The 27,504-nt window shown below is 40.5% G+C and overlaps 1 protein-coding gene across 5 annotated transcripts in view; it reads left to right on the top strand.

Annotated features, from left to right (window-relative positions):
* Arhgap21 (Rho GTPase activating protein 21) overlaps positions 1 to 27,504 on the top strand; it is a 154,899-nt gene that overhangs the window by 80,606 nt on the left and 46,789 nt on the right. For 3 of the 5 annotated variants that reach the window (XM_008831731.3, XM_008831729.3, XM_008831728.3), the window contains 5 exons: positions 7,980 to 8,072; positions 10,482 to 10,560; positions 14,186 to 14,240; positions 21,134 to 21,163; positions 22,379 to 24,254. In XM_008831731.3, coding sequence (XP_008829953.1) covers positions 7,980 to 8,072; positions 10,482 to 10,560; positions 14,186 to 14,240; positions 21,134 to 21,163; positions 22,379 to 24,254 — 2,133 coding nt within the window. The remainder of the gene's footprint in view (positions 1 to 7,979; positions 8,073 to 10,481; positions 10,561 to 14,185; positions 14,241 to 21,133; positions 21,164 to 22,378; positions 24,255 to 27,504) is intronic. The other 2 variants (XM_008831733.3, XM_008831732.3) reach the window with 1 other exon arrangement.

Here is a 27,504-nt window from a genome sequence, read left to right as displayed (position 1 = left end):
AAGAGGGCATTGGATTCCTTAGAACTGGAGTTTCATCTGGGTGTTGAGAATGGAGCTCAGGTCTGTGCTGCTTACATTGCCACCAACAGTTGCAGGGACCCTTTTCCTACAGAGTCCTGCTTGCACCTCTTACCTTTGTCTTTTTCGAAGTAGCTGCTGTGACTGGGGTGAGGTTCTAGCTCACTCTGGTTTTGATTTACATTTCTTTGTGGAACTTTTTTCTTCAATATATGTCTGTGTATATGTCTGCTGAGAAAAGTCAGTTTGCACCTGCTGCCTATTTGGGCTGATTTCTTTCCAATTGCAATTTTGACACATTCTTATTATCAGTACCTTCTCAGATATGTTGGATGTGGTATTCTTTACTATTCTGTGGGCTGTCCATTCAGTGTGATCATTACTTCCTTTTCTGTGCAAGATTATTTTAGTTTGATATTTATTTACTTGCTTTTGTTTCGTATGTTTCTGGGACCGTGCCTTGTACAAAGTATATACAAGTATGTATATGTATTGGGTATGCTCGATTATATAGTATTTTTTCAGTCTGTTCGGAGATACATTCATCATGTTCTAGGATAAGAATTGCATGACTAATGATTTGCTTCTCTGTGGACCTTTATTTTAGGCTGCTTTTTATAACCAGCACAGGTCAGATTGTTTCTTTATAATCTAGTTGCTTTCGTCTGTTTGTTTTGTACACTTAAAATTCTCAAAGACAAAAAAATTTTGCAGATAATCTAAATACTGTAAGTGATTTTGACTTTTGCATTCTCCGTAGATGTTCATAGATTTAAACCATGTTTCTTCACTCCTGAGCCCTAGAGGTATAGCACTTTGGTCTAAGACACCAGTCCCTTTGAAGTTGGGAATGTAGTTCACACAAGAGCTACTGGAACTTTCTTTCTTTCTTTTTTCTTTTGCTTTAATATGAAAAGAGTTGAATATGACATTGTCTGACAGAAGAATGAACAGTTTGCTGAATAAAAGCCCCGAGTCAGGATATATACACAGCAGAAATGGGACCTCAGAGTCTCAGCACTTGTGCACAATGAAAGAAGAAATCTTTTTAAAAATCTGTAAAGAGGATACAAATCAAAAAGGTGGCAACACACTGACACTGGCGAGGTGGGAAAAGGGGTAGAGCCTCCCTCTAGGGGCTACTCAGCCCCTGGCACAGGCTCAGCAGATAAAGAGAGAGCTAAATCTGTCTCAAGGAACTTCAACATTTAGATGAGCTCCAAATTCCATGTCAAAACCTAATGCTGATCTCTCTGATCAGGATCACACCAGAATCAGCAGTCCTTTCCCCAAGGATTCCCAAGGATCCAGTCCCTCCATGATAGGGAGCCTAAGCCAAGAACCGTCTTTCTCCTGGCACCAGAGTTAACTTGCTCTCATACCACCACTTTGACAGAGAGCAGGCCCCAGCAAACAAACCACCACCTCCCAAACCAAAGCCTAGGGCTGTTGCCAGCCTCAAGAAGCTGCTTTAGCTGCTATGATTTGGGAAATCCATACCCACCTACTAGCCCCAATTCAATTCCTAGGGACGACACTGGAGTTCCATGGGAAACGAGCGCAGGCAGCTCAATAACTTTTGCCTTTACACCTTCTCCGTGTTCTATCTTTTTTGGCCCATATTTTTCAGCTTGCTCGTGATATGACAGTTGAGGTTATGGGTATACTCTTTTGGCCAGTCTTTTTTGATTACTTGTAGGAGAGAAGTTTGATATTCCCTAGCCTGGCTTCTCTTGCTCTGTGTAAACCTCCTTAAGATAAGCAGGCTAGCGGGACACTACTTATAAAATATCTACTTGAACTATCTGTTGCATAAGCACTTTAATAGACTTTATGCTAGAGCACAGTAACTCTGCCACCTTTTAAGTAATTTATCTAGAATCACTTGGAAATGGTTTCCAGATAAAACAAAGCATGCCCAATTAAATTTGAACTTCATGTCAATAAGTAATAATCTTTTAAAATATATATTTTATTCATTATTTTTATTTTATGTGTATGAGTGTATTGCCTGCGTGTATGTGAGTGCACTCGTGTTGTGCAATGCTGCAGAGGTCAGAAGAGGGCTTCGGATTCCCCTGGGGCCGGAGTTAAGGACGGTTCGTAGCCACCATGTGGGTACTGGGAATCGAACCCAGGTCCTCTGCAAGAGCAGTCAGTGCTCTTAACCACTGAGCCATCTCTTCAGCCCCAATAAGTAATAATTTGTATTTTAAATGTGTATCAGATATTACAAAATGTAGCAGCCTGTTGGGAAAATAAATGTTAGAGGTGAGCTTTTAAACCAGTATTCTGACGGCAAGGTCCAAGGTCTCAAGTCTTCTTTATCCTGGACACACAATAAAACTCATGTGGGCATTTGATATTTGAATAACACCCATTTCCTGTGCTACTAATTCTTTTTACTCAAATTAAAACTCGCCACATTATCATAATGTGGAGGTCCATCAGTTCTCTGGTTGCAGATGGAGTACTTGGCGCCCAGGTGATGCACGTGTGCTTCTGTTTAAGGCCGGCCATTAGCCGTCTGCACCCAAGCACCATCATTGTGGTTTTGCTTATTTTCCTACAAAGACAGAAAGATTTAGTTATACATATATGCCAAAATAACTATTTTCTTTTGATAAAGAGAAAGACACTTGAATAAAAATACTTGACTTTTGGAACATGTTCCATGTATTTTTAATAAGTAGAGAAACGGTAAAGTCAAGGTTTGGAATTGAGAGTGACTTTTACTAAGAATTGCCAAAGGAGCTGTCTAGCTCTGTTAAACAGTCGCCTGGGGAAACAAATAACTTTCCTGTTGAATTATCACAATTCAGGACCAGGCTTTTAGTTTTTCAGATCCAGAAATTTACCTACAAAAGCTAAAAATTTAAGAGAGTGAATGACATACATTTACTTACTATTTTTGGTGAGAGAGTGTGTGTGTGTGTGTGTGTGTGTGTACGTATACATATATGCAGGGGGGGGTTGTTCACCCATGTGGATGGAGGCCCAAGTCTGTGTGGGGTGCCTTCTCTTGCTTCCCGCCTTGCTATTTAAAGTGTTTATTTTAAATTTATATTTTATTTTTGAGAATTTTATACATAAGCTGCATGATTACATTATTTCTACTGCTCTCCCCCCCCTGCCCCCAGCAGCGCCTCCCATGTCCCCTCTCTCCTCTCAGTTTCTGGTCTTCCCCTTATTATTATTATTGTATTACGTTATCTTTCACAATTTCAGCTTGGCAGGCCTCAGAGATCCACCTGTCTCTGCCCTCCCCAGTGCTGGGATTACAGGTGTGCTGCCATGTCCAGCTTTAAAAAAAAATATTTTATTTATTATTTTTATTTTATGAGTGTATTGTCTGCATGTATGTGAGTGCACCCATGTCGTGCAATGCTGCAGAGGTCAGAAGAGGGCTTCAGATTACCCTGGAACTGGAGTTAAGGACCGTTCATAATATGGACACTGGAGATTAAACTCAAGTCCTCACGACTCCAAGCACTTTACCTGCTGAGCCACCTCTTTAACCTCTATTTATTTATTTAGACAAGGTTTTCTCTGTAGACCAGGCTGGCCTCAGACTCAGGGTCCTTCTGCCTCTACCTCCCAAATATTGGAACTACAGGTAGATCAAGTTCAAACAGAATTGCAGACCGTGTGTGTGTGTGTGTGTGTGTGTGTGTGTGTGTGTGTATGTGTAAAGATATTGTTAAAATGAACAAACCAAATGCTGAACTTAAGACTCAAAGTCAGGGTTACTTAAGGCATACTTTTCTTTTGTGTAAAAGGAATTGTATAAGATCCAGATGTAATTGAGGAAAAAAGTTAAGAAAGGCAAATGAACAAGAATCAAAAAAGCATGACTCTGAGCAGACATGATAGTGCTTAAGAGACAACTGGCCCCTTTCTCGGTCTATTCACATCTTCATGTAGTTTTAGGTATTGTGTGATGACAGATTTGTCAGTGACAGATTGACTTTACAACACAGGCCATTGCAAAGTTAGTATTTCCTTTGTAGAGCTTAGCACCAAATAATTTTGGAGCATCTGTCTTCTGTGAAAGTGAACTCTTCTACCAGGATTTTTCAGAGGTTACCACATCACTACCCAACTCACTTTTTATTATTTTGTAGAATTCTTCAATACTCATTTACTTTTATAATTTTAAACAAGACATGGTGGACTAGAAAAGATCAATAAGAAAAAACATTTTTTATTCTATAAACCTTTCTGTGAAACCAAGCAATATTTTGGTTAAAAGAAGAAAAAAAAACCTTACTGAACTCTCAGATCTCTAGTCAAAAGTAGTTTTCCTTTAATGCCAACCATTGTAAATGTTGAGTTGGTCACAAGGGATCTAGTCTAATTACCAAGTTGACTAAGATTCAGTGTTTGCATTTTGAGTGACTTTAATTGAAAATATAACTTTATCTCATAAACTACAGCCATGCATCCCTGAGCAGAGGCAGTTCATTCTGAGCAGTACTGGGGCAGTTCTGTGATTGTGTCATCATCATAGTGTGCCCTTACACAAACCTGTTCATTGGCAAAGCTCTTGCCTGGAATACAAAGGGCCCTGGTTTCCATCCCCAGCACCACAAAGAAAAAACAAAAACAGATGGCATGACCTCTCCATACCTGGGCTATAGGGTGTAGCCACCATTGTATATTCAACCTGCCATTGGCCAAACATCATTGTGTAGTTCATGACTAATTGTAAGTGGACTTGTGTTCAGTAAAACCTGGCAAATAGATTGATTTTGGTTACTGAGAATACCACATTGGAATTCAGACTTGGGCTCACATCCTACTCTGACTCTTTGTAAGTTATTTAGCTTCTGATTTCTCCTCATTCAAATGATAACTTTTGGATCATAATGCCTACCTTGAAGGCTTGTGTGAGTTGAACTAGACAATAAGTATGTTCATTAATTCAGACATTGCTGTAGGTGAGCATTGCTATAGAGATTGTGTGACAGACTCCCTGCCCTCTGCTTGAGGGGGAGACACAGTGAATGTGGGAGCAAGTAAAAATGTAATTCTGTGAATACAAGTAAATACAGAATATTTCCAGCGGGAAAGCAAGGATTTGAACCCATATCTACTGACTTCTGAATCAGAAACGACTGCCGCTACGATGGCTTAGGTAGTCGAGTGATCTATTGTTGCGTTATCAAGCTTCTTTCAGAGTGCAGAGCTAGGTGTGAACAGTAGCAACCGATCAATACCTGTTATTGAGAAACTTCTTGTGTACAATGGTTGCACAATGGTTTTCAGTTTTATATGGCAGCAGTTAAGAATTCTTTCTATGTGTACACCTCCCAGCGTTACTGTGTAGTGAGTGGTAGTGTATTACTGTGTGCGTGTGTGCTGTACGTGCACACCTCCCAGTGTTACTGTGTAGTGAGTGGTAGTGTATTACTGTGTGTGTGTGCTCTGTACGTGTACGCCTCCCAGCGTTACTGTGTAGTGAGTGGTAGTGTATTACTGTGTGTGTGTGCTCTGTACGTGTACGCCTCCCAGCGTTACTGTGTAGTGAGTGGTAGTGTATTTCTGTGTGTGTGTGCTCTGTACGTGTACGCCTCCCAGCGTTACTGTGTAGTGAGTGGTAGTGTATTTCTGTGTGTGTGTGCTCTGTACGTGTACGCCTCCCAGCGTTACTGTGTAGTGAGTGGTAGTGTATTTCTGTGTGTGTGTGCTCTGTACGTGTACGCCTCCCAGCGTTACTGTGTAGTGAGTGGTAGTGTATTTCTGTGTGTGTGTGCTCTGTACGTGTACGCCTCCCAGCGTTACTGTGTAGTGAGTGGTAGTGTATTTCTGTGTGTGTGTGCTCTGTACGTGTACGCCTCCCAGCGTTACTGTGTAGTGAGTGGTAGTGTATTTCTGTGTGTGTGTGCTCTGTACGTGTACGCCTCCCAGCGTTACTGTGTAGTGAGTGGTAGTGTATTTCTGTGTGTGTGTGCTCTGTACGTGTACGCCTCCCAGCGTTACTGTGTAGTGAGTGGTAGTGTATTTCTGTGTGTGTGTGCTCTGTACGTGTACGCCTCCCAGCGTTACTGTGTAGTGAGTGGTAGTGTATTTCTGTGTGTGTGTGCTCTGTACGTGTACGCCTCCCAGCGTTACTGTGTAGTGAGTGGTAGTGTATTTCTGTGTGTGTGTGCTCTGTACGTGTACGCCTCCCAGCGTTACTGTGTAGTGAGTGGTAGTGTATTTCTGTGTGTGTGTGCTCTGTACGTGTACGCCTCCCAGCGTTACTGTGTAGTGAGTGGTAGTGTATTTCTGTGTGTGTGTGCTCTGTACGTGTACGCCTCCCAGCGTTACTGTGTAGTGAGTGGTAGTGTATTTCTGTGTGTGTGTGCTCTGTACGTGTACGCCTCCCAGCGTTACTGTGTAGTGAGTGGTAGTGTATTTCTGTGTGTGTGTGCTCTGTACGTGTACGCCTCCCAGCGTTACTGTGTAGTGAGTGGTAGTGTATTTCTGTGTGTGTGTGCTCTGTACGTGTACGCCTCCCAGCGTTACTGTGTAGTGAGTGGTAGTGTATTTCTGTGTGTGTGTGCTCTGTACGTGTACGCCTCCCAGCGTTACTGTGTAGTGAGTGGTAGTGTATTTCTGTGTGTGTGTGCTCTGTACGTGTACGCCTCCCAGCGTTACTGTGTAGTGAGTGGTAGTGTATTTCTGTGTGTGTGTGCTCTGTACGTGTACGTCTCCCAGCGTTACTGTGTAGTGAGTGGTAGTGTATTTCTGTGTGTGTGTGCTCTGTACGTGTACGCCTCCCAGCGTTACTGTGTAGTGAGTGGTAGTGTATTACTGTGTGTGTGTGCTCTGTACGTGTACGCCTCCCAGCGTTACTGTGTAGTGAGTGGTAGTGTATTACTGTGTGTGTGTGCTCTGTACGTGCATGCCTCCCAGCGTTACTGTGTAGTGAGTGGTAGTGTATTACTGTGCGTGTGCGCTGTACGTGTACGTCTCCCAGTGTTAATGTGTGATGAGTGGTAGTGTATTACTGTGTGTGCGCTCTGTGTGTGCACGCCTCCCAGTGTTACTGTGTAATGAGCAGTAGTGTCCAAGTCAGTGTGTCTCGAGCCAGTCCACAGATCTGCATTTCTAGCACATTGCCATGTGGAGCTGATGCTGTTGGTCTGGAGACCATACTTGAGAACTACTGTCAATCTTTCTGTAACCACACGGTACCAATTATGGTATTTGTTACTCGGCTGATGTGTGAATTTTTCCATGACATGTATTTCACTGAACCTCTTAGTTATGCTCACATTTTAGTTGTATGTCAGCATTACCTGGGAAACTTGTTAGCATATTTTTGTTTAGACATTAGAACATTCATTTTTCATAAGTACTTCAGATATCCACACAGATGATCCATGGATCGAAGAGACTGCATTAGAGTTCTCTTCATTGCCAAGACAGCATTTCACATTTGTCTTTGCATGGTTTTTGGACTATCCTGTTGTTTATTTATATCTTCCCAACAGCCCTGGGAGGAAAGGAATGTCTTTAATGCTTAGCTCAGTTCAGCATTAAAAAGCAGTAGTTGGGGCACTGCCTGTGTAAGGAGCTTTAACATTTGTTAGCTCCATAACTTTGGAAAATCTGTTCAATCTCCCTAGGTCTCGTCTATGCTCTGGTCATTCTAATCATTCGCTGTGGAAATTAGGAGTATGAAGGTACACATGGCACATAATATAGTCGCTGTTACACAGAATACACTCCGTAAATGGAAACCATCAAAAAGTATTGTGGTTGTCATTGGTTATGGAAGAAGCAAGTACATATTTGAGTTAACGAACACCCTGCGGTATAATTTTAGCATCCACTTCAGGATGTGTGTTCAGCAGTTTATGAAAAATCTCTGCTCTGTTGTTTCAATCAAATATCATTTTACCTTTGGAGGTTTAATAAAATACTATAAAATAAAACCATGCCCCTGCCTTTTTTTCCCCTCTCTTTTATAGGAAAACAAAGAAACCGTTTGGAACCAATGGATACCATATTTGTTAAACAAGTTAAAGAGGGAGGACCTGCTTTTGAGGCTGGACTGTGCACAGGTGCCATGAAATCTTCAGTGTCTTGTGGATTCATTTTTATTTTGTTTCTTCTTCTACATGTTTGTGTTCTGTATTTTTCCCTTTTCTATCCTACATGCCTGTCTTTTTCTTCACATGTGTAATTACTGTTTTGAGATAGTTATATGTTTGATACTCTGTGAATGTATGTAACAATGTAACTTGATAAATTATGGACACTTGTGTTTACACCCAGATTTGGAGGCTCTTTTGAAGAACTCTTTCAGGCATTGAATTTTTACAAAGGATTACAAAATTACAAACTTAGAAAGAGCTTTATTTATTTGTTTGTTTGTTTATTGAAATAATCTTGCCATCTCCTGCTTCTGGAAGTGCCCAATCAGGTAGTAAGGAAGTAATTTGTAGCACAAAGAATGGCAGAGGTTTCCAGGCACCCCTGGATGTGGTCTTCTTAGCTGGATATAATAGCAATTTGATACTACTATCTCCTCTTAACTCAATTTTTACTATAATAAAAATTAAATTAAGAGCAAAGATTAGCAAACTCTGTTCTTTTCTCATGTTTTTATCCATAAAACAATTTAAACTAGGAATCAACAGAAAACTTCTTTTACTCCCCTTGGAATAAGGTATATTTTTATCTACAAATAAGTAGCGGTGTCATTGCCAAGATTTGCTAGGATGCATTGTAATCATCTTTTTCATTATAACTCTAATTTTAATATCATTAACATGTACAATATGTATGATTCTGTTAGATAGAATGTGTCATGTCATATTCCAAATGTTGCAAAGTTGAGAATATAAGTGGACAATGCTTTAAGCACAGCAAAACCACATTTTTTTTCTATTTTCCTTTCTCTGTCCTTTGTTTTTCTTTCTATTCCTCTCAGTTTTTCTGAGTAATCCAATATCTTTTTTACAACAAAATAACAAATTGATAGGCATAAAGTAAAAATATACACTGTATTCAAGTTTTACAGCACAGACTCTGGCAGAGACACCCAGTGTGGCAGTACCTGAACAGGCAGCCCTACTCTGTCCAAACTGAGAGTGAACCAATCTGTTTTCAGAGCATACTCTGTTTCTTTATTTAAACAGCATATCCAGTATGACATCTGAAGGAAATGAGGAACCTTGTCTATCAGGGAAGAATTTCCCTTTTCAGACCCCTGCTGACCTAGAACAGCATACAAAACCACAGATGTTTTCACCCTAGTCCCTCATGCTGTTAGCAGTACAAGCTGGGCATAACTGTGCTCAGTGCTCCTGCTTGCAGCATGGCTCCACATGCACATGCACGTAAACATGGTTCTGGATTGGGGATAAGGAAGGGTCATAAGGGAGAAATAGGAAACACTGTTTAAGATTAAAGCTGTGTGTTTAGCTTAGCTTGTAAAAGTTGATTACAAGAGGAGCCCAAGGTCTCCTAAGACTGTTTACATTGTTTTCCTAAAGGCTACCTAGATTTAAATAAGCTGATTACACAGTAGGAAGGCGGACTGAATAGATTGTGTTAAATGATTTCAAAATATAGGGTTAACTTTGGTTACAAGCTTAGGCAAAATTTCCAGTTGTAACAGAAGGCATTCCCAGAAAAGTTATTTCCACAGACACCAGCAGTTAGCCAAATATATAGATTGGAAGAGCACTGAAAGAAAACCTCACTGAATAAAATTAGATGACACTGAAGAAGTAAAGACAATGAGGTCTTTAACCAGATGAATGATTTTCCTTCCCAGAAATAACCAGGTAAGTGGAGGAGGGATCAGAACTGCAGCAGCTCAGAAAACAACTTACAGGTTGTGAGTAGGATGCTGTACTCACCTGACTGTATCATTGGAAGTTTCTGAGTTCATCAGTATCTAGAATTCTTATTTAGAATGTCACTAGACTTTGTAAGAAGTTGGATCTGTCAGAAGTTAGATTAATTTTTGTAGTAGGTACTTAAAAAAAAAAATCAAGTAAGGGCCTGGAGAGATTACTCAGTGGTTAAGTGCTGAACCCAGCATCCACATGGCAGCTAAGAACCGTCTATAACTTCAGTTCTAGGGGATCTGATGTCCTCTTCTGACCTCCACAGGCATTGCACTTAATTCAGGCTGCACTTATATGCATAAAATAAAAATAATAAATAAAATATTATAAAAATAAACAAGTAGATATTAAAAGTAATGACATTGTTGGGGCTGGGGGTGGAACTCAAGTGCTTGCCAGCAAGTGCTTGTCTGGCATTCACAGGGCCCTCAGGGACTGATCCCCTGTGTCACCAACACAGAATTGGAAGGCAGGGACAGTCTCAGGAGCTATTTCATAACTCAAAATTGAATTCTTTTGGAGTTCCTCATGTGTTTTTTTTTTGTTGTTTTTTTTTTTTTTTGTTTTTTTTTTTTTGCCTTTTTGTTTCTTTTCTTTTACTCTTCTTTGAAGGTGATCGAATTATAAAAGTCAACGGAGAGAGTGTCATAGGAAAGACCTATTCCCAAGTAATTGCGCTAATTCAGAACAGGTAAGATTCCTGAAACATGATTAATTTTGGCTAAAATCTAGAGAGCAAGTAGGTGTCATACAGTGCTGCATTCCTGTAAGGAGCTGTGGTGATGCAGAACTTTGCTGTACAGATAATGCATCCCGTGCTGCTGGGCTGCAGCACCTGAGCCCTTAGTGGCCTTGTTTATAAATTGTCAGGTTCTCCATGCCAGACCTTTGGGATTTGAAAGGCACACATTTTTATAAATGCATACTTTTTTTTTTAATCTCTTACTGAGATACCTTTAAAATGTATTTTACTGAACAGTCTTTTTGAATAAAATTCTCGGCTTAAATTTATTCATTTGTTTTAGCAGTTCAGCAAGATACTCTCTTTTAATCTTTTGCCTTATTCTACAGAGTAATAGAATTTTGAGCTCTAAAGGTAAATATATATTGGGGCTGCAGAGTCGGCTCAGTGGTTAGGAGCACTGGCTACTCTTGCAGAGGACCAGAGTTTGGTTCCCATCACCCACATGGTGCCTAACAACTTTGTTGTCTGAATCCCCAGTTCCAGGGGATCCAATGCCCTTTTCTGGCCTCTTTGCATACATGGGTGCGTTTACATACATGTAAGCAAAACACTTATACACATAAAATAAAAACAAATTTTAAAAAGAGGTAAATACATATTTGTAGAGTGACTATCTGTGGGATCACAAAGGAAATTTGGTCTTACTCAGTTTCTTTTATCTGCATACCTAAAAAAATTTGAGTAACAGAACTTAAAAGATTCCAAAGTCAAAGAGGTCACAATGTTGGGTTTCTGTAAAGAATATGTCATGAGTTTGAGTGTTATTCCAGATCATATCTCTGTTCTAAGGGGTTCCCCAGATTCAAATCCACTTTTGGATTAACTAATGGTTCCTTTTAGCTTTACTTTCCTGTCTATAATTCAACTGAAGTTCTTTATTTTATAAAATTTTGGGTTTTTGTTTTTAAGTGTGTGGGACAGTGCATACACATGAGTATGGAGGCGAAAGGACAGCCTTGAGTGTCACCCTCAGGAGCACTGTGCACCTCCTCTGAGGAGGGTTTCTCTTGGCCTAGAGCTCACCGATTAGACAAGACTGGCTGGCCAATGATCTCCTGTTACCCCCTCTCCAGCCCAGGGATCATGAGTGCACATTACCACTTCTGGCAGTCGAGGCTTTATGCTTGCCTAGCACACACTTCTCTGGATGAGCTCTCTCCACAGCCCCTAAAGGTTTTTATCAAGGGTCTCTAGTCATGTCTAAAGCAGTTTGTGCTATAGTTATCTATTCTACCTATGTGAGGTTTTTTGTTTTTTTGTTTTTTTACAATTAGATGTCATGATTACTTGATCTCAGAATGTTCTTTCTGATATTTATAAACATCTAATAAAATTCTTAGAGAAAACAAATCTCTTAAATCTAATGTTGATGATGGAGGTAGCGGAAGAGCTGCCCACGGTTGCCCTTCCTCCCAGTAACTGAGATCACTGTAAAAGCACCAGCACACTGAAATGCAGCTTAATCTTTGCTTCCTCCTAAATCTACATAATTTGCCTATTACAGTTGTAGGTTTTCCAGAGTAATAACACAAGAGTGATAGGCTCAACTTTTCAGCCAATAAAAGTAATTTGAAAATTAGAGATGCTGGTTGGTTGTTTTTTTTGTTTTTAGGGTGGAGGCGGGGGGAGAAGAGGGTTTTTATTGTTTTGAATTTGGGAGGGGGGGTTCTTTTTGAGACAGGGTCTCACAACTGGCCTGGATTCACTGACCAGGCTGGCCTTGAATTCAGAGAGATCTGCCTGTCTCTGCCTCCCGAGTGCTGGGTACTAAAGATGTGCACCACCATGCCCAGCAGGTTGTTTTGTTTTTTGAGACAGTCTTACTGTGTAGCCCCAGGTGGCCTGGAACTTGCTATGCAGACCATCCCAAAGGTGTGGATTTTTTTTTTTTTAATTCTCTTATTATCTTTTAGAAAATTGCACTCTTGTCTACAGTTGGCAGCAAATAGATAAAGCAGCCAAAACCACTGAGGTGCTGCAGTGCGTTAGCATGGAAATTTTTAGAAGGGTTTTCCTATACATCAGTATGTTTTTTGTTTGTTTGTTTGTTTGTTTGTCTTTTTGAAGCAGGGTCTCCCTGTAGCCCCAGCTGTCTTGGAACTCACTATGTAGACCAGGCTGGCCTTGAACTCACAGAGATCTGCCTGCCTCTGCCTCCCGAGTACTGGGACTACAGGCGTGTGCCACCACACCCGGCTCAGTATGTATTTTTTTACTAACTCCGAATATTGAAATACAGGGTCCTCCATTGTTGCTAGTTAAGTATGTTTAGACCTGTAGTTCTCAGTGGTTTGCTATCTTCCTAGAATTTATGAACCTAAAAAGAATGGCTCAAATCTACCAAAAAGAGACACAGGTAATTGACTGAATTTGGGACTTTTTTCTACTTTGTGCTGGATTGTTTCTTAGTCTTTGGAGTACATTAGAGGGAAATAGGACTGTTTAGATGGGACTCTCTCCATCTAAACAGTGCTGTTTCAGGACTATCCTTGCTGTATCTGAATCCAGGTCACAGGATTAAGTTTAATGTCCCCCTGCGCTTTCCTCCCTCCATCCTTCTCTGCTTTTTTTCCTGTACTGGGGACAAAATCCAGGCCTGGCAGATGCTCCCTTTGCAGCTTCTTAAATCAGAGACCTTCCCTGTCACATGTAACAGAAATTCACAGTGCCTAAATGAAAAGACTAAGTTGTTCCTGTAAAGTTCTGAAGTTAAATCATGGGGATAAAACCAGTTAGGATGATGCTGTTACACTTGTTAAAGATGAGTCATTTTAGTAATGGTGATGAATTTCTCTTACCTCTGAGGCCAAGACAGAATATTTGAAAAAATGAGGATATGTTTAAAGTTGCTTAAAGCATTAAATTTGAGGGACTATGGATAGCTCAGTTGTAGAAGCTATAGTTCAGTCCCCAGATCTTAAAAACAGCCACAACAGCAAATAGAAGAGAATAGAAGAGCTTTGGTTATTTTGTGCTAGTAAGTTTTTTGTTTGTTTGTTTGAGGTTTGTTTTTTTTTTTTTGTCTTTTTGAGACAGAGTCTTCCTGTAGCCCCAGCTGTCTTGGAACTCAAGATGTAGACCAGACTGGCCTAGAACTCACAGATATTCGCCTGCCTCTGTCTCTACCATGCCCTTGAACTCACAGATATCTCTCCTGCCTCTGCGCCACCACGCCCAGCTTTGTGCTAGTAAGTTTTAAGTTGTTATATGGGCTGTGTGATAAAAGTCTGTAATTTTTCTTATGGCTTAAATAAAACAATAAAGACTTGTATTCTGATGTTGCTATGAATTTTTCCTGGAACTATTTGCTATAACACGCTCTGTATTTTTGGATAGGCAGCACACTGTAGAGATGATGTACCTGAGTACGAACAGCACAAACACACGAGGGTACCTTCTTTTGTGCATTACTTGCCTGTGTAGTACTGACTTTCTTTCTTTTGATTTGGTTTTGAAAGTAAAGATTAATAAATAGACTCCTAAACAATTTAAAAACATTTCTGAGTTTTTTTTAATTAAATTTTTCTTACACTCCCTCCTCCTTTGATAATATATGTGTGTTCAATTTCAGTGATACAACATTGGAACTCAGTGTTATGCCAAAAGATGAAGATATTCTCCAAGTGGTAAGTTTTATTCAAATGTCAATTATTTTGTAAACATGAATATCAATAAAAATAATTCTGAAATGAAGGTGAATTGCATCAAAAAAAGTTTCTAGAAGTAAAAGCTTCCCTGGTTTATTTCGCAGAATTTGAAATTTCCTACCTTTTAGAAAATCAAAGAGGCTTATTTTTGACTATTTAGAGTTAAGTGATATGAGAATGTTTTCTAGTTCTAAGTGAGCTCTTAATGCTACCCCTTAGGAAAAACTTCTGGAGCGTTTGGCCAAACTGCATCACAGGGGTCTTTGACCAAAGTTCAGGATGTACATGCATCTTCTTAGGAATTAGGATTTTTTTTTAATATGATAGAAGTTTTATGAAGGTTGTTCCTTAATTTTCTTACAAATATTTCTGTTATAAATTGACCTAGCAGTTTTGTTAACAGAACTAACTCATTCCTTTAGAGGGTCACTGTGAGTGGCAGATACAGCTTCATAGGAAATATATTGAGGAAATGAAACAACGTAGTTGAAAACCTAAGCATTTGATCTAAAAAAATTGCTACTTTTAGAAAGGAAATGAGTTTAATGGAATATTTACGTCCTAAGCCTAAATATTACTGAAGGTAAAAAGATGATCAAAATATAAATTTCACTAAGAAAATACTTTCAGTGGACTTTTCAGATGGTGAGCAAAGCCCTTTCACCTACACGTTGCCCAGCAACAGATGCAGGGAGCAGCACAGCCTCCTTTCAGTGACTGCTTTTCACTTACAGCGAAGTTCAACCAAACACGGAACATAGTTTGAATTTATGCCAATTAAGAGTTTAAATAATTTAAAACAAGTCACTAAAGAAAGCCATACTGATTCCGTTTATTCACTGACATATAAAATGTAAACTCAACTGAAATCCATGGAGCTCAACTCTTTAAGGCACACTGGCTTTGCTAGGAACGACCTGTTACTGATCACAGAACAGTCTTCTTAGGTGCACCATCTGGGGCTGGGGAGGCCCAAGGAAGATGTTGCTCTGCAGGAGTTTTCTTGGGCATATAGAGAGGTAGTTGTAGATTCATATTCAGATGATTGCGTATAGTAACGGAGTGACAGCTCTGTGAGCGAAGCCCATGGCTCCGAGTCACTGGACTGGAAGTAGACCCTTCTCTAATGCTCTGTGGATGCAAAGTCCTTAGAGGTGCTGTATGGATGTAGTGAGGGCTAGGGTCTGAAGACTTGAACACAGAATCGGCTTCTTAAGCGCACTTCTTCCTTACTGGGAACAGGAACTGGCTCGTTGTACAGACTGCCTAACTTTCTACGTTGGGACTTGAATAGAGAATTCCATCACTGTCTGTTGTATGATAGAGGAAGGACAGAAAACCACTTAGTGAAATGGTATGATCAGTGGTAAATTAGGTTAATGTACCTTCTATTTTATTTACAGTAAGTATAGATAAGAGTACCAAGTGTTGTAAATATAGGGATGACATGAGCAGACATAGACTCACCAGTATTGGTTATGGTGGACTCTAATGTGAAATTTATTTATTTATTAATATTTTTATTTATTATTTTCATTTAATGTGTATGAGTGTATTGCCTGCATATATGTGAGTGCACCCATGTCATGCAATGCTGTGGAGGTCAGAAGAGAGCTTCGGATTCCCCTGGACAGTTCGTAGCCTCCATGTGGGTGCTGGGAATCGAACCTGGGTCCTCTGCAAGAGCAGTCAGTGCTCTTAACTGCTGAGCCATCTCTCCAGCACCATGAAATTATTTTTTAAGACATGTTTTAGAAGTTATTTTAGTTATAAATTAAAAGTGCATGCCCTTAGTAATAAAAGAAAACTCTACTTTTATACCTAGCTTTAACTCACATTTTAATTCATTAGGAAATAAAGAGTGTCTATGTAACATTTAATTAATATGTAAGAGACATTGTTCTATGAAGGACTTTAGGATGTAGCAGCTCTTCTGAAGCATAATTTTGTGGAATTATCTACAGGTGTTATTTTTGGAGCTGTTATAAATATGCACAGGAGGGGTTTTTTAGCCTTATATATAAATACTTTGTCTCTGGTGCAGATTAGGTAGTTAAAATATCTCACAAGGGCCTTCAGAAGTTGCCTAAGTACTCACACTGATCTTCAACGTGTTACTCAAGAGATAACCTTTTAAAGATGCATTTGTCCCTGTGATACTGTATATTCATTGTAAAGTGACACAAGCATTTTGATAGCCACTGTGAAAATCATTTCCCTCTGGAGATGCCAGGCTTGTCTGGGTAACAGCACATTAGGTAGTTTGTGGAGGTTTTGCTTCTTGAGATGATGCATGGACCAAATTGTCCCCAAAATGCTCAGCTCATCTCTTAAGAGGTGGCACAGGAAATTTAGTTGGTTTAAAACCTGGCTTATAGAAAGATGAGACTGTAATGATAGATTTCACATATTATAGATGACAGTGGCATTGAAAAGCATGAAGTAAAATTAAGATTAATTTCTTGTTTTTAAATCCGTGCTAGTGATAGGGCTCCTGGGCATCATTTGAGCTGTATTTTCTAAAAATATTCTAGTCTATGATGTCTTAGACTCATAATTTTAAGGGATCATTAACAAAATAAAAGCATTCATTTTATTTAAAATCAAAACAGTTTTGTTTCCCAGTTGGAGGTTGTCTGTTAGTCACTAAATCAAGCTGCACAGTGCGGCTGACCATGTTCACAGGCTGCTTGCGTGGGGAACTTGAGTTCTGCCATGCTGTAGACATGAGATTACTGTTACCTTTTTCATAGATGATGGCGTTAAGTTAGCTAGTTAAAGATGAACTAGTGTAGGCAAGAATTTTTATCTCTTTACTCTGCAGAGCATTTAATTTGTTTTCTAGCCTCAGACTCATTATGGAGCTAAGGATGGCCTTGAACTCTTGATTCTTCCTGTTCCGCCTCCCAAGTGTTTGAATTGCAAGCATGTGCCACCATACTCAATTTTTGGGAGGGGGTGCTCATTTTGAGACAGGGTCTCCCTATAGCCCCAGCTGGCCTGGAACTCTCTTTGTAGACCAGGCCACACCCTGCTTTGTTTTAAAAAAAACAAAACAAAACAAAACCATTAACTAGTATAAGCATGGTAAAAGTGGATTTGATGTGACTACTAAAAACTTCTCTGAGGGTGCAGAAGAGATGGCTGGCTCAGCAGGGAAGAGTACTGGCTGCTCAGGGTTCAGTTGACAACACCCACATGGTGACTTAGCAGCTGTCTGTAAGCCTCTGATGCCCTCTGCTGGCCTCTTCAGGCATTGCAGGCATGTGACCCACATAGCTGCTACAAAAAAGACTCATGCACATAAAATAAAAATAAATAACATTTAAAAATAAGTGCTCTGAACAATTTCTTCATGATCATTTAGGTACTATTCAGCATGGTTTCTATACTTAACATCCAAACTATTAATGTTTATTAATGGTACCTAATATGACTTCACAATTCAAATCTCAGATGAAGAGTTCCGTGGGTTCACTTTCACCACCTTGCCCCCAGCACATTTGATGTTTTTATCTGATAGGTAAACAGAGCTGCTGCTATTCTGTACAAGCTTTTATTTATTTTTATTTAATGTGTATGAGCATATTCCCTGCATGTATGCAAGTGCACTCATGTCATGCTTCGAGGTTAGAAGAGGGTGTTGGTCAGATCCCCTGGAACTGGAGTTATGGACAGTTGTTAGCTGCCATGTGGGTGCTGGGAATCGAAATTGGGTCCTCTGCAACCTCAGTGCTCTCAACCACTGGGCCTTCTCTCCAGCCCCTAAAGTACAAGCTTTTAAACCACCATGAGATATAAAAATTAGTACAAGAGTAAAGAGTCCAAGAAAGAGGGTGGGCGGTATTTTAAAAAGGGGCCAAGCCGAGCGCAGTGGTGCATGCCCTTCAATCCAGCACCTGGGAGACAGAGGCAGGAGGATCTCTGAGTTCAAGGCCAGCCTGGTCTACATAGTGAGTTCCAGACCAGCCGAGGCTACAGGGAGACCCTGTCTCAAAAGACCAAAATAAATATTTTTAAAAGGGCTAAATGGGGGCTGGAGAGATGGCTCAGCAGTTAAGAGCACTGGCTGCTCTTAACAGAGGACCCAGGTTCAATTCCTAGCACCCACGTGGCAGCTAACAACCATCTATAATTCCAGTTCCAGGGAAATCTAGTGCCCTCTTCTGACCTCCATGGGCATTGCATGACATGGGTACACTTACACACATACATACACACATATAGGCAATACATTCATATACATAAAATAAAAATATTAAAATATATTAATTTATTATTATTATTATTATTATTATTTTGTCTTTTTGAGACAGGGTCTCCCTGTAGCCCCAGCTTTCCTGGAACTCACTATGTAGACAGGCTGGCCTCAAACTCACAAAGATCCACCTGCTTCTACCTCCCAAGTGCTGGGATTAAAGGCGTGCACCACCATACCTGGCTTAAAATATTTTTAATGGGCTAAGTGAAAACAACCAATGGCATAAGCTTTTTGGCTGTACTCTGTTTTGGGAAAATAATTGTCTGTATCCATCAAAACCACCTATATCTATTGTAAAGTGTTCATTTGGGGTTTAAAATTTTAAAAATATGTATTTATAGCTAAAGAAGCAATTCTTAATGACATTGATGGCAATGGTCATATAATTCTAGGCAAACTTTTTTGTTTTGTTTCTGTTTTTGTTTTTTGTTTTGAGAAAGGGTTTATCTGTGTGACTCTGGATGTCATAGAACTCGCTATATAGACCAGTCTGACCTCAAACTCATAGAGATCCACTTGCCTCTGCCTCCAGAGTGCTGGGATTAAAGATTCATGTACCACGCCTGGCCTTCAGGTAAATTTGTTAATATAGGATGGCTTGATATCATTATGTAAAGATATAAATTGGCATCATTATATAAGAATAAATTGTTTAAATATTTTTCTTCTTGCCATTTAATTGATGTCCAATGATAATTCAGAGATCCCCCAATAGGTTGGACCCTGATGACTGATTCCCCAATAGGTTGGACCCTGATGAAGGATTTCATACCATGTAACCAAGCTCACAGAGAAAGCACAACACAGCCACAGACACAAGCAAGTTAGAATTCTCAGTTCTGTCTTCTGAGACTGTAAAATCATTTCTCAGTATTGATGTTCATTAATCTCAAAGAACTGCATATTTTGATCCTTTGCAGATTACCCACCCCTGTGAATACTTCCTATCTGATGTAGTCTCAAGCATTCCTTAGGTATCATGGGAGAAAAACATTTTGTAACTGAGCATTGTCTATTCCTAATTTTCTTTCGCAATATTATTTGGAACTTGGGTCACGTGTCATTCCACTCAGAATTGCCATACATAGTCCCGAGTTTTTCTCTGGTATGACCCTAACTGGCCAGTGAGATATGTTGAACTACAGTGACCTTAAGGTGCTGTTATTTCTCCATGGATTTTGGACTAGCATTCAGCCCCAAATTTAGTGTTTAGAATTTCTATAAAGGAGTTTTTAGATATTTATAAAGAATACAGGGCTGGAGAGATGGCTCAGCGGTTAAGAACACTGACTCTTCTTGCAGAAGACCCGGGTTTGAATCCCAGCACCCACATAGCAATTAACAACTGTCTGAAACTCCAGTTCCAGGGGCTCTGACAGCCTCTTCGGTCCTCTGCGGGCATTGCATGACACTGGTGTACTTACATACATAATGGCAATACACACATACACATAAAACAAAAAATAATAAAATATTAAAAGAAAGAATATAAAAGTTTTTATGTATTCAGTAGATAATATTCCTCTCCAAATTTGAATAGTTACCTTTAAATTATAGAACAGTGTTTCCCAAGCGTGTTAAAACCTCTGGGGGTGGTTTCGGGTGGCTTTGTATTTTCTCTTCAAGTTTCACAATGTGTTCTAGTCTAGATTTTCAGAAGCTTACCAACTTGCCCACACCTCTGGCTCTGGGGACCAGCTCTCCCTTTTAGCTGGCATGTAACAAGAGCACGCAAACAGCTGTAGGAGGTACGGCATAAGGCAGTCTAGGATGCTTCTCTTTCAGACACTTCCTGTCACAGAAGAGCGAGGGCATAATCAACATGAAAAAGCCTGTTATGTCCACGCACAGACCCAAGGTGTAAACTACATGTTCTGATTGATGGTGTTCATGCCATAAAAATATTACAGTGTGCGTGTTTTCTTTTGTAGACTTGGCTTTTATTTCCCACCATATTCCGGGCTATGTTCTTCAATATTCATTGCCACTATAAGCTTTATTCTGGACGCAATTAATGTTTTTATGTGTAGTCAGTTATTTCATAAACTAATGAAACACTATAATCATGTAATGCTGAAAGATCTTAATTTTTGAGCAAAATTTACTTAACAAAAGAGTTATTTCCCCCCAATCAGACAGCAGAGGTAGCTGTAGTCAGCTGATAGCTTGTGGTTGTGCTCTGATTTACCAGGGAAGGAAGAGGTTGTATGAATTTTTAAATGCATAATAGTGTATTCATTTCGTGTTCTGGAGCTGCTCAGGGGAAATGAGAGGCATCAGCACTGCTCATGTTGAAGGGAAGCTTGGTGGCACATTTACCAGACAGCAGTGCATGTTGAAGAAAGTGTCTATCAGGGATGTGTCACCAGATGTATTCTGCTTTCAAGAGTGGTAAACAAATCAAATAAGAACCACATAAAAGCCTATGAAAGAGATGCTCAGAAGGGGTACAGAAGTTCCTCTTTATGCCTCACTGCCCTTTACTTCTCTTGGTACCTTCCAGAGAAATCAGTATAGATGTAGTTTTAGCTTGCCGTTTCCAGCATCAATGTGACAACATGGTTCTGTCTTTAGTAAGCAGCTTGTGCTATGTTTTCCTATTTCCTGCTAGCTACAGTTTACAAAGGATGTCACAGCACTGGTAAGAGACGCACAATAGCCATTCCTTGCTTTTCAAGTCATGTTTCATAGAGATTTATAATAAGCCAACCTGTTTAAGACTGTGAGCTTGCTTTCCTTCTGTTACTAATTTGCAGAGTGTGATGTATGGTTTTCCTTCTTTATGCTTGATTTTTGTTTGTATCCTATACATAACTGCTGTTAAAGCACAATATTTATCTGCATCTGTATTTTTTAAGTATCTTACCCTCTCCCTTTCCCTAATACTTTGCCATTTTTGGCAGCTGCACTTGAGCCTTGCAGGCTGTGTAGTGCAAAGACAGGATGTGCTGATTGTCTTGAGTTCAGCTTGTTTTGAGAAGGGATGTTATGTTACCATGCCTAACTGCCGAGCCATACTCCTGTGTTGCACTGATGAACTCTTTTGTGTGGAATCTCACTAATTTCAATTGTTCTTAAATTCTCAAAAGCATTGCTAGATAATTTTATAATGCATGTCTGCTAGTGATAGAAAAAATGCCTTATAAGTAAAAGAGACAAAATAAATATCTACAAAGTAATTTCTGCATTAGCTTAAAATAAAAGATTTAAATTATATTCAGAAAGATGAACTGCCTTTTTCATGTTTTTCTGCTTTTAATATGTATGTACTTAATTTCTTAAACATGTACATTCACTTATTTTAACTATTAAAATATTTGGCATAACTGTTTAAGGGCTTAACTTACTAAGATGGATTATTAAAAATTCTCTAATGGTTACTTGACAAACCATTTTAATAAATTATGTTTAATTTATTATAGTATTAGTACTTAAAGGAAGATGTATTTGGATAAGACTTTTAATATTTTTACCATCTCCCTGCCAGACGCCAAGAATATCCCTTTGCTGGGATTTATTAGGCAGCCATTTAACCTGTCAACGGCTGAAAAATCTTAAAGCTTGAATGGGGAGATTTTAGAAGCAGCTACATCTCATTGGTTAGGGAAAATTTGATAGGTCTCACACCTTTTGAGAAAACAACTGCAGTTTGTATTTGTGGCACATTCTAAAATTTATTTGATTTCTACAAGAATAACTTTGTAAAGTACCCTTATGTTGTATTTTGCATGCATTTTATAGTGAGCATAATTTAGGAATAGGGCAGGGCTCACTTAGTTTGCAGTCCCGAACTGCAAGCATGAAAATTATTGTTCTTTTTTGCCTGTGCAGTGAGTGTTTTCTGGTTTCCACCCAGGCCTATTCTCAAGACGCCTACCTGAAAGGCAACGAAGCTTACAGCGGCAATGCCCGGAACATACCTGAGCCTCCAGCGGTCTGCTACCCCTGGCCGCCGTCTGCTCCTTCAGCTGCGGCACAGCCGGTTGAAATAGCTCCTCCAAACTTATTATTGAACAAACAGCAGACCAGTACACCAGTCCTGACCCAACCTGGCAGGGCCTACAGAATGGAAATCCAAGTGCCTCCATCACCAACGGACGTTGCAAAATCAAACACAGCCGTGTGTGTTTGCAATGAAAGCGTGAGGACTGTCATTGTGCCTTCTGAGAAGGTCGTCGACGTGCTGTCCAATAGGAACAACCACACGGGTCCTTCGCACAGAACCGAAGAAGTCAGGTTTGGTGTCGGTGAGCAGGTCTCTTTAAAAACAGTGTCGAGAACCACGTCGCCATCATCAGTTCCCACCGCCCGTCTGACTCATCAGACTGCAGGCTCCAGATCATTAGAACCTTCTGGAATTTTGCTCAAGTCTGGAAATTACAGTGGTCGTTCCGAGGGAATCTCAAGCAGTAGGACTCAAACTGTGGATTCTCCTTCGGTGCCTGTCAATCACTATTCCCCGAGCTCCCATCAGCACATAGACTGGAAAAACTATAAGACTTACAAAGAGTACATCGATAACAGACGACTGCACATAGGCTGCCGGACGATTCAGGAAAGATTGGACAGCTTAAGAGCAGCATCCCAGAGCACAACAGATTATAACCAGGTGGTCCCCACCCGACCGACTCTGCAGGTACGACGTCGGAGCACCTCTCACGATCGAGTGCCCCAGTCTGTTCAGATCCGGCAGCGCAGTGTGTCTCAGGAAAGGCTGGAGGATTCCGTGCTGATGAAGTATTGTCCAAGAAGTGCGTCTCAGGGAGCGCTGGCCTCGGCATCTGTTAGTTTCAGTAATCATAGGACTCACTCGTGGGATTACATTGAGGGACAGCGTGAAACTGCAGAAAACGCCAACTCTGAAAGTCCAGTATCCGACTCAAATGGGGAGCGAAAACAGACTTATAAGTGGAGTGGGTTTACTGAACAGGATGATAGGCGAGGTATTTATGAAAGACACCGGCAGCAAGAAATTCACAAACCTTTCCGGGGTTCGAATTTGACTGTGGCTCCAAGCATTGTGAATAATGATAACAGGCGAATGATTGGAAGAGGGGTGGGGTCACAGTTGAAAAAGATTCCTCCAGATACAAAATCCCTGCATTCCAGCAGAAACTGTCAAAGTGCTGGCGGGATGTCACTGCCACGGGCTATTTCACAGGACAGGTCCCCACTTGTGAAAGTTCGAAGTAATTCCCTGAAAGCGCCTTCTCCACCTGTCTCAAAACCACCCTTCAGCCAGAACTCATTGGTTTCCATAAAAGACCAAAGGCCCGTAAATCACGTGCATCAGCACGGCCTACTGAGCCAGCAGACATGGCTCAGGCCTGAAAGCACCCCAGATCACCAACGGGAGCCTGAGAAATCCCCATCATCACCCGGAACTTCTGCTAAGACTTGCCCACAGAGCAATGAGAACAATTTAGAATTATCTACCAGCCCAGGGAATGGAGATGTAAATTCACAGGAAGCCGAGATTCAGCAGCCAGATGTGTTAGATAATAAAGAATCTGTCATCTTAAGAGAAAAACCTCCCTCCGGTCGCCAGACACCCCAGCCTTTGAGACATCAGTCTTACATCTTGGCAGTGAATGACCAAGAGACTGGCTCAGATGCCACATGCTGGCTGCCTAACGATGCTCGCAGAGAGGTCCACATGAAAAGGATGGAGGAAAGGAAGGCTTCAAGTGCCAGTCCCCCGGCGGACTCCTTGGCTTCCATTCCATTTATAGGTGAGCTTCTTCGCCATCACAGTGTCGAGTATGTAAGAAGTCTCTTCAGAAAGTAGGATTTCTAGGTCCACAGGACAGAAATCCTAAACTGTGCTTTTCAAACACTGTGAACTTTGTTTACTAGTTTATTTTTGGTACTGGAGATTGAATCCAGGGCTAGGCATGCTAGGCCTGAGCTCTAGCTCTAAGCCACAGCAGCTCCTCTAAATTTGTAAGTTGTGTTTCAATCAGAGCCATTTGCTTTTATCTTCCTTAAAATTATTTCTATTGGAGATTTTCCTTTAAAAATAAACTTGTAGCTGGGTATGGTGGCACACACCTTTAATCCCAGCAGAGGAGGTGGATCTCTATAAAATTGAGGCCAGCCTGGTCTACATAGCAAATTACAGGACAGCTAGGGGTACCAGTAAAAAATAAATTTGTATCTAGTGTTTGTTAGTGACAGGGTCTTGCTATATATCCCAGGCAGGCTTCCCAAGTGCTGAACTTACAGGTTTGCATCTGGCCTTCTAGTATCTTTCTTTTTTATTTCTTAATTTTAGTTTTGATGAAATACATTCCTACCATCTGTGGTCAAGAGAATCAGCAAACCAGTTGTACCTAGTTGTTGATTCATCTGCGTCAGAAACCAAGTAGGCCTGTGACCCAAGTTATGTCTGCAGTGAGGAACTGCTGGGTAGGGTAGGACCGACTGTGGAATGAGCGCTCTGGGCTTTGGGCAGGGAGCTTCTTGAGCTGAGCTGTCATATCTGCTGTAGTGGGGATTGTGGCGATGCAGCTGCCTTTGAATTAATCATGCTCCTGAAGGTAACCCTCATCCATATTCCTGTAAGTAACCCAGTATGCTTATTAGTTAAGTGATGGGTAAAAGAACTTTGATCATTTAAACGGTACCTTTTCCTTTCCAGAGCTCGTTCCTTTGTAAATTCAACTTGGTATGAAAGAAAATACCTTCGTTGTGAAGTTACTTTGTCTTAGGCTAGATGTGGAAGAGTTACAAGTACATGCCACACCTTCATCACCTGCCCTGCTTCCTGAGGCGGTGGTGGTCTCCCCCTCACCCGGGTGCTCTCACATACCAGTGGTGTGATGTTTTAAAAGAAGGGATCTTCGTGCCACAGCTTTCATCAAAACCCTCTGTTTCCTTCCCATCTTGGCAAAGCAGACTTGAACCCAGAATTCCACTGTGGCCAGAGAGGCCCCCCCATTTCCTGCTCCATCCTACCTATCTGATCCCATCCCCCATTGGGATCTTCTGCACCTCCCATCTGCCTTCCAGCCTGCCTGCTATTCTGGAATGTGCCAGACTTGCTCTGGGTTCCCCATGTAATCCCAGGCCCCTCTCCCGTACTGTATTCCAGTCTCTGCTGATGTTGCTTACCTGTGCAGGTTTTCCTGTCCCTCGTCTAAGATTGCTGCCCCATACATATCGGAGATGTGCTTCAGCCAGACCCGGCCTGTGTACTTTTTCTTAAACATTTCTCTGTAGTACTAGGACGAACTCTCTGTGAATTCTGAGATTTTCAGTCTTTGGTTCAGTTGAATTCCTCTTTATGCCTTCTTGGCATAAAGAGGGCATTCACTCAGTAATTATTTATTAAAATAATAGCTGAGGGACTGGAGAGATGGGTCAGACGTTAAGAACACTGGTTGTTCTTGCAGAAGACCTGGGTTCGAATCCCAGCACCCACATGGCAGCTAACAACTGTCCACAACTCCAGTCCCAGGGATCTGGCAACCTCTTCTGACCTCCACAGGCATTGCACGACACGGCTGTACTTACCTACATGTAGGCATAACACTCATACACATAAAATAAAAATAATAAATAATTTTTTTTAAATTGGCTGAATGGTAATCTTGAGATGATGGTTAAATGTGTAGAAAATGAAGGACGGAAGGAAGGAAGGAAAGTGGGTAGGGAGGTAAGCCATTGTCAGAGTTCTTATGTGGACCAAGACATCTACAGACATGATTACCATAGATGTGTCACTCATGTCTTCATTTTAAAATATTTATTTTATTTTATCTGTATGAGTGTTATGCCTGCATGGATATAAGTGCACCCGTGTCGTGTAGTGCTGACGGAGGTCAGAAGAGGGCGTCAGATCCCCTGAGACTGGCCATTGCTTTTATCTGCTGAGCTTTTTTCCCCTGAGACATGGAAGCCCCCATATGTCTCCATTTTATAAATGAGAAGGCTTTTAAATTTTTATTTAATTTTTATGTATTTCATACAAAAAATGAATGAGAAGTTTTAAGTATAGAGAAATTAAATGGCTTCCCTAGAAGCACGCAGTTCTTATGTGGTGAAGCTCTAGGTTAGCTTGATTCTACCTCAGCACAGAAATGTGCCAAAGGCCCTGCTTCTCCAAGTGCATTTGGAAAGATTCCTGGAGTGGTGTGCACTGTGGTTCTGTCTGTTACATGGCCTTTTCTCATCTACCTGGGGCCTCATAAGCTTATGAAAGTTCTTCAGAGCTTTATGTTTATTTATCATCAAATAATATTTTTCTTTTTAAAAATTTATTTAAAAACCACATAATTAAAAGAAGCATTTCATTACAACAACATTGACATATTCAATAGTTTCCAGAGCTGAGTTGCATCTCTTTCAAAGTTGGCTCTAAATTTTTAGGTTCACAGTTGAATTAACACAGTTATACAATATTGTACTCACTAAAAATCCTATAAGACATAAAATTGAATGATGTTTTAACTAGATCTCCATTTTTTTCCCTTCTCTGATTTTTTTTTTAAATGGGGCTTTTGGCTACTCTAACATTTCCTCCTCTGAAGAGGTAACCCTAAAATCTTTTACGGATTAGATAAAAGCTCCCAAATATTTTTGACATTTTTGGCCTTTGGAATGGAGTATGTTGCTTCGAGGCTCAAGGACATTGTGAGTTTTAGCCAAGAAACTGGCTACTTTTCTTTGGGGTCTTTTTACCCTAACTGCCTAGCCAATTCCTACCTCCTATTCTTATCACACCATCTTCTGAAGAGGTTACCCAGATTACCCATACATGGAATCAGGACACAGACCCCTCTGGCTTCTTCATGCTGAACAGGGACGCAGGGTGTGGCAATTGGAGTACCCCTTCAGTGGGTATATCTAAAAGAATCCCAAATTGCATACCTCTTATCTCTAGGTGGGGAAAGAAAGTCCTTGAATCCTGAATAGGAAATGTGAAGGAGAAGTAAAGGCAAGAGTAATTAGCATTACAAGTTCTAGACAGGGAACTAGAAA

Source organism: Nannospalax galili, unplaced genomic scaffold (assembly GCF_000622305.1).
Source record: "Nannospalax galili isolate Female #2095 unplaced genomic scaffold, S.galili_v1.0 scaffold14, whole genome shotgun sequence".
NCBI classification, from domain to species: Eukaryota; Metazoa; Chordata; class Mammalia; order Rodentia; family Spalacidae; genus Nannospalax; species Nannospalax galili.
This window is presented reverse-complemented; position numbering and strand designations above follow the sequence as displayed.